Consider the following 7,369-nt stretch of genomic DNA (forward strand, 5'->3'; position numbering starts at 1 on the left):
CAAACACACACACATGTACAAAATAGAACGTCATAGGAAGAGTCAAAACCTGAACCACAAGTCCTGCCTGGGTGGGATTTCCCCTCCCTAAACCTTCCTCTGTGCTTCCTGCATCCACGTGGCCTTGGAATGCCACACAATGGATGGATGTGCTGGCTGTAAATATTTACCTATTGCACAGCACCTTCACTCAGGCTCCTGAGGTTCTGACAGAAGGGACGCCTGCAAATCACTCTTTATTTTTACACAAATCTTAAAACCCAACTCCAGTTCATGACCTGTTAGTTCTGCACAGTCTAAACCAGGCTCTTGGTTGGCTTTCAGGGCTGTGAGCCAGGTTTTACCCACAAACATGCTGCTGCTCTGGAAAACAAATGCAATTTATTATTGGATGTTTCCTTGACTCCCCCATTCCAGTAACACGTTTAAAAAGATGGTATAAAAATCATCAAGTGCTGTAGAAATCGTTGGTAATGATGAAGTGCTTGTCCTGCAGGTTTATTTGCACATTTTACTATATAAAAATGTCACCTTTTACATCTCACAACTTTTCCTTGCACATAAAATAGCTGTAAACAATTTACTACCAAAGATTCTTCTGCCATTTCACCCTCCTGTGAAGGAATGAGAAGTTCCTTGGTTTTTGCTCTTTTCACTACTAATAAATAGAAGCCATTGGAGCCAGTGAAGGGAAATGTTACAGAAGCCTTCAAATGTTTTCCTGCTCTCCATGACCTTTCTGAACACGAACCTGAGGAAGTCTTTGTCAAAGCTGGCTTTTCCCCCCAGCTGCTCCCACCATGGAGCAGAGCTGCTGTCACAGCCAGGACAGGATGGAGCTGAGTATTCCAGGGAACAGATGTGGCAAAACATTCTCCAGCTCATGAACACTTTGCCTGTAGTGTGTGTTGAGAGGTTTTTCTCCTGTAACCACTGTCCTCAATAATTTTTTTGCAGCACAAGCCCCCCCAGCAGGATTTGTGTGCTGCTGGATGGGCAGCAGGGAAGGGGAATTCACCTGGTGCATCCTGGGGTGCTTCAGGATGGAGGCAAAGCCTTGAGCACACAGAGCTTTGAGGAAAGAAAAGCTCTTCAGCACAGCCAGCTCAGTGCAGCAAAGGATTTCCAACCTGGAATATTCCAGTGCAGCCCCAGGAAGGCTGACTGGGCCAGGAGGGCTGAGTCCCTCCTTGCCACATGCCCAGGTTTTACAGAACCGTGGCCCCAGGCACAGCCAGTGGTGTCCCCCAGCTGCAGCTCTTGTATGGCTTTAGTGTTTGATGTCCCACACCAGCTCCTGCTGGTTCAGTGCCAGCTGCCAGCATTTGGCCCCATTAATCCAGTTTTTCTGTGCATGCCATGGGATGGCATCACTGATGAGACCAGTTCACTCTGGATGTTGTAGAGCAGTAAAGCAGAAAGAAAACTTCTGATGCACACACTGGGAATCTGTTTTAAAATTGGAATTACAGATTTCTGTCAGTTTTCTTCTTTCTGCTCACACTGCTGGTTCTCTTCTCTGGTGGCTGGTGGAGATGCCCAGGGCTGATGTTCTGCCAGTTCATGGTTTAATTTTCCATAACTGCAAAGAGACAAAAAAGGGAGTTTGGGTCTAACAGGAATGGTCTTCATCTCCAAGTAACATTCTGTGTCTCCTGCCCATCCTGCTCTGCTCAGTGAGCTCAGTTTCAGGATGAGCCACAGGAGGATAAAGGGAGGAACCCTGGATCCTCACAGCTTCACCTGCAGGGAACTGAAACTGAAGTGAGCCCTGTCCTTCCCCCCCAGACCTGGCTCAGGGAGGTGGGGACACGCCCAGCACGTTCTGGTGTCTGGTTCCCAGTGCAAACCCAGGCTGCTCTCAGGGCTGTGACCCCAGAGGTGAGCCCAGAGCTGTCCTGCTGCCTGGGACAGGGACACTCACTCTGATGTTGAATCCCAGCAGGTCACTGATCACTCCTGAGACAGCAGAGAGGATGACAACCCGTGTGATGTTGTAGATCAGTGGGTTCATGGTCAGTCCATACAGCCTGAATGGACTATCCAATTCCTGCAGTGACAGGACAAGGCTCCATTAGTACTCCCCAATACAGAGAATTCATCCTCTGACTTTTAGCTTAGCACTGGCACTCCAGACTGGGCTGCCTCTGTGTCCTTTCTTAGATGAAATTTCCAGTTTTCCAGAATCTGGGGACTCCCAGACTCTGCTCACTCCTTCCCAAACCTCTCCCTGCTGCTGGCAGTGAGGAGCATCACAGCTGCTGGGGGAAAATGAGACTGGAGCAGTCAGGAGAAGCTGTGCTCACCCCAGCCTCTCCTCTCAGTTAAACCACTGCTCATCAAGAGTTCCCAGCACTAATTACCCACACTGGCCTTGTGCTGCTCCCTCTCCTGTCACAGCTGCAGCAGTACTGAAAAATCCCCATTGTGAGCACGAACTCAGAGAGCCAAGGGCAGGGCAGGGCCACGTGGCATTGCCATAACTCCCTGCTGCCAGAAACCCCAGCCATTCAGGCAGAGCTTCTCACCTTCAGCAGCTTTGTGGACAGTTTCAGCACATTGTTCACCAGAGAGAGCTGCTCCTTCTTGTTTGGCTTCTTCTCCATCTTCAGGTACAAGTTTATCTGTGACAGACACCACAGGCCAGGGGTTGATATTCCAGCACCAGCCCCAAATGGTTCCTAACTAAGGAAAATTGGAGCCATTTTTGCAGTCTGCTGTCACTCCTGAGGTAGTGAATTTAGCACTGATAACATCATTCTTTTCCAATTGTTTTGGCTAACACACATGAACCCAGAGACCAAAATAATCTAGAACTTTGGAGTTTGGGTCTGGCCCAACAGGACCAGCTCATCCCTCCCATCCTGACCAGTGCTTTGTCGCCTTCTGGCCAACACAAGGTTGATCCCTACATTTTAAACTTTGATTCCAGTATTTAAGCTGCTTTGAAATACAATAATTATATCCAAACAAAGCACAAAGCCCAGGGAGAACAAGCTGAAGGGAATCACCTGCTCAGTGAGCAGGATGGAAATGTTGCTGTATTTCTTGTTGGTCTCAGAGCCCAGAGATGCCAGACGTAGCAGGAAGAGGAGCAGTGCTGCCTCCCACATCAGGAACTCCCAGTTGTAAGCTGCACTCAGAAAGGTTTTGTGACCCTTAAGAACCTGTGTGGGGAGAAAACAAAGCACCAAATGTCACTGACTAAGTGCCTGTTCATGGGACAAGTGCACAAGCACTGCCTTTGCTCTTCCTCTGCCCAGCCCTGTGTGCTCTACAGGCACTGACAGCTCTTCCCAGGAAGTGTAAATCACTCCTGAGATGGGGTTACAGGGAAAGGTCTCATTTCTAACCTGCCTTTAGCTTGGAATTGGATATTTTTTCTTTCTGCTCAGAAAAGGAGCCTTGTTCCTCCTCTCCCCTCCCTCTGTCCAGCCAACAGGCAATGAAGTGCCTTTCCTTGTCCCCCTGGCAATCCCAGCAAGCCTTTTGTAGGCTGGTGAAAGAAAAGCCTCCAGCACTTGGGAGGGTTCTCCCTACTTTATAAACCACAAAGGTTAAAATCTCACCTGGGCACAGCAGATAAAAGCAATTGAAAGAGCCAGTAAAAAGACTGAGGACACCACAACATCCACAGACCTCTGGGGGCCTCGTCTCTGCAGAAACAAGGACACGGGGTCAGGGCTGGGTGTGGTGTGCAGGCAAAACTCACCACAAACAGCTGGCACTGCCCCTGTCACCCCTCTGCAATAACCAAACCCCAGATCAGGATTCACCTTCAGGTAGGAGCGAAGGGATAACCAGATCTTGATGTTCTCCACCTTCTTGAGCCTGAAGTGAGGGATTTCGTATTTCCTGGCTTTCCGAGCAGATGTGATGTGACTAAAGAGCTTGGCAAACAAAAACCTCTGCAAGGTAAAACCAGAACCATAAATTAGTGTAAAACAGAACAGACTGCTTGGGATTCTCAGTGGCACCTGGCAAAAAGGGTCACTGGGGAAGCTCAGCCTGAGACCTGGGTGCTCAACCTCTGTAGCAGCAGTTGTTTTCATAGAATTCCAGATTGGTTTGTATTGAGAGAGACCCTAAAGCTCATCTTTTTCCAGCCCTTGCCATGGGCAGGGACACCTTCCACTCTCCCAGGTTGCTCCAAGCCCTGTCCAACCTAGCCTTGAAGACTTCCAGGGATGGGGCAGCCACAGCTGCTCTGGGCAGCAGAGAGGGGACAAAGTAAGACCTTGGGGACAGGTAAGGGTGGAACAGGGGAGTCAGGAATGCTGTTGATAGGTATAATTTGTGACTGATCAATAAGAACCTTCCCAGACTCCCCTCCCTGACCTTGGCAAGGGCTGGGATGAGATGAGTTTTAAGGTCATCATCCCATTTTTATTCCTGCTCTCCAGGTTCCTGAAAGGCACCAGCACTTTCAAACCCACCTGCTTGTAGGTTCTCTCAGCAACACACATCATGAAGAAAAACATCCAGGTTAAGCACAGCCTTTCCAGAAAGTTGATGGCAGACAGGATGAGCACAGGGGCGCTGATAGGGGCTCCACAGAAGATGTGCAGAAGCTCCATCAGAGAAATGGAGCAGAGCTGCTCCAGGTTATCCGTGCGGAACAGTCTGTAGAGGAATGGCAGGAAGGCCAATCCGATGGTGATGATGTTTCCCAGCATTTGATACCCCACTCCTTGCTGGTGGGCATTAACCTGGCAAGCAGGAATAGAAAAGGGATGATTACCTGGGGTTTGCATCAAGGAAAAGGCTTGTTCTTGTGGTAGCACCAACTCAGACAAGCAGTCGGCTCCCCTTCCCTTCACAGGACAGAGCCTAAAATAATCCCACCCATTTCAGTCCAAACCCAAAGCCAATCAGCCAAATAATCAACCCCCCACTTTCAGCACCCTGCAGAGACAATCAGTGATAATCAGCACTTGTCAGTCTTCAAGAGACCTCCTAAATAGGGGGTTAGGCAATTTTTCAGTAAGAATACGTGGGGCAACCGTCTTTGAAGCTGGGGAGGGATGAGTCTCATACTGCCCCTAATATTTGCAAATGCAGCTATTTCCAGGGGTTTTGGTGGTTGTTTTCTGAAGTGCGAGGGGTTGCAATGCCACACAGCCTCCTTACCCTGCTCATGATAATCCCACTGATCTCCAGCACAGACATGTCCACCTTCTTGCAGTCATTCCCTTCCCAGATCAGAGCACTCACTTTGGCAGACGCTGGGCTGGTGTTCTGCAGCCAAAACAGATGGTTCTAGAAAAGAGAGAGGAGTGCAAAAGCTGGGTCAGCTCTTTCTGTCCTGCTGTAAGTAACACCTTTGCCTATAACGCATTTGGATTGAGGGGGAAATTCCATTTTGGGTTCAATACTTTGTTTTGGGATAAGCAGCCCTGCAGAGGGGAGGGATAGAGTCGATCATGAATCACTGATATAATTTTGAGCGCTTCAGATTTCCAGTGTAACTCTGACTTCATCCAGGCTGCTCACCTTATACCAACAGCATCCTCGTGTGCCACTCATGTTTGGGAAGGCAGGGGGAAGAGGGAGAAGCACTCCTGGATGCAAATCACCAACCTGCTGGAACACATCCTCCTTGGGGTCCCTGCGGCAGTCCCCGCGGGAGCGCTCCTCGCTGTCGCTGGTGCCCGAGGAGCGGCACTCGGGGCCGTGCAGGAGATCGTCCCACAGCATGTCCTCGGTCTCCGAGTCCTGCCGGGTGCTCTCCGAGTCCCGCCGGCTCCCGCCGCAGCTCCGCGGCGCCGCGCTCAGGCACGCCCTGGGGTCCTGCAGCACGGCAAAGGTCACACGGCACAGCCCCATCGTGGCTTGTACGACCAGCACCTCCTCCTCATCCTCCTCCTTCTCATCCTCCTCCTCCTCTTTCCCCTCTTCTCCCCCAGCTTCCCACAGCTTTGAGTGCTCCCAGTTGCACCCACACGGTAGAAATGGTTTAAGACAATGTTTGGGGAAAAAGCATTTCTATACCAGAAATGCAGACAGATATATATATATATATATCTAATATATATCTAATATATATCTAATTATATATATAATACATATAATATAAATACCACACAGAGCCCATTGATTCCCTACCTCTATTCCCAACCTACAAAATAAAAACTGATGTACTCATTTTAATACAAAAATGTCCTTTTTTATGACTTTTGAAAATTCTGTTTTAAGATTTTATTTATATTTTGTATTAATTTATATATCTCCATATTTATAATAAAATATTTATATTTTATTTTCAGGTAGGGGCAAAAAACCAAAGTAATGAAGTGACTGAGTATATTCTCACAGAAGAGATTTATTCCTTCATTACAGGAGTTGGACCTGATCCTTGTGGGTCCCTTCCAACTAAGGACAGTATGTGATTTTAAAATCAAAATTTATTAGCTTAAAAGCTGCAAGCACAGCACTGCCTCCCAACCACAAGAGCAATTGCAGCAATTGCAGGAGCAATTAGAGGCAGCTTGGACTGTCCTTTGCTGTCAAGAGAGCAATTAGAGCAGCTTGGACTGTCCTTTGCTGTCAAGAGAGTTAGTTATTTGTTTGTTTGTTTGTTTGTTTAACAAAGCAGCACAATCAGGACTGTGAACACTGTGAAAGTTTACAAGGCTGCCAAGCAGCAGGGAAGGAAGAGAGGATTCTGAAGCACAAACATTTCATAACTGTCTGTTCTGATGGAGGGGGGTTGGAATGAGATGAGCTTTAAGGTCCCTTCCAGCCCACCCCTTTCTCTGATTCTGTGACCCCTGCCAGGCCTGGGAAAGCTCCCTCTCCTGACTTGACAACCATACCTGCCTGTACAATGTGGATTCCAGCTCAGACTCCACAACACTGTCAGAGTCTCTGGCAGCTTTCAGGGCTTGCTTGCCCTGCCAAGACCAAAGGAAAACCACCTCATTATCCACAGCAAAACAAACTGTGGAGAGCAGCACTAATCCCACCTGGGTACCTGTGAGACAGCCTGGTTGAGAGAAACCAGAGGCCTCCTCTTCTTCTCCTCGTAGCTGTTGTCACTGGAAGCCCCCTCCATGCTGGCGCGCAGCAGGAGCCGCTGAGCCACGGCCTCGGCGTCCTCAGCGTCCTCCTCGCTCGACAGCTCGTCAGAGGCACCGTCCCTGTTGGTGCCATCCTCCTGCAAATGCACAGCCAAGGCCACACCAAGGGCCAGCCTGAGTCCCATCAAAGGCTCAGGGGCACAGCCCTCAATGCCTGCAGAGCCACACAACACACAGAACCAGAATTCTGTTGGTATCAGAGACTTCACAGATTTAACTCCTTCCCCCTGCTCTTGTCTCGTCACAGACGTAACGAGAGAGAATTCTGGGTGGGTGGATTTGGAGTTGGG

General features: G+C 49.1%; 1 protein-coding gene across 3 annotated transcripts in view; it reads right to left on the reverse strand.

The window, feature by feature from the left end:
- Nucleotides 1-362: 362 nt before the first annotated feature.
- PHTF1 (putative homeodomain transcription factor 1) overlaps nt 363-7,369 on the reverse strand; it is a 16,412-nt gene continuing 9,405 nt past the window's right edge. For 2 of the 3 annotated variants that reach the window (XM_031063936.1, XM_014310520.2), the window contains 9 exons: nt 5,581-5,790; nt 5,131-5,259; nt 4,437-4,709; nt 3,777-3,908; nt 3,570-3,656; nt 3,012-3,167; nt 2,529-2,624; nt 1,925-2,050; nt 363-1,582 (listed from right to left, as the gene is read on the reverse strand). In XM_031063936.1, coding sequence (XP_030919796.1) covers nt 1,562-1,582; nt 1,925-2,050; nt 2,529-2,624; nt 3,012-3,167; nt 3,570-3,656; nt 3,777-3,908; nt 4,437-4,709; nt 5,131-5,259; nt 5,581-5,790 — 1,230 coding nt within the window. In that variant the 3' untranslated portion in view covers nt 363-1,561. Of the gene's footprint in view, nt 1,583-1,924; nt 2,051-2,528; nt 2,625-3,011; nt 3,168-3,569; nt 3,657-3,776; nt 3,909-4,436; nt 4,710-5,130; nt 5,260-5,580; nt 5,791-6,815; nt 6,894-6,973; nt 7,229-7,369 lie in introns of those variants that run through there. The other variant, XM_031063937.1, reaches the window with a different exon arrangement.

The sequence above is a fragment of the Geospiza fortis genome, unplaced genomic scaffold (assembly GCF_000277835.1).
Source record: "Geospiza fortis unplaced genomic scaffold, GeoFor_1.0 scaffold422, whole genome shotgun sequence".
Lineage (NCBI taxonomy): Eukaryota > Metazoa > Chordata > Aves > Passeriformes > Thraupidae > Geospiza > Geospiza fortis.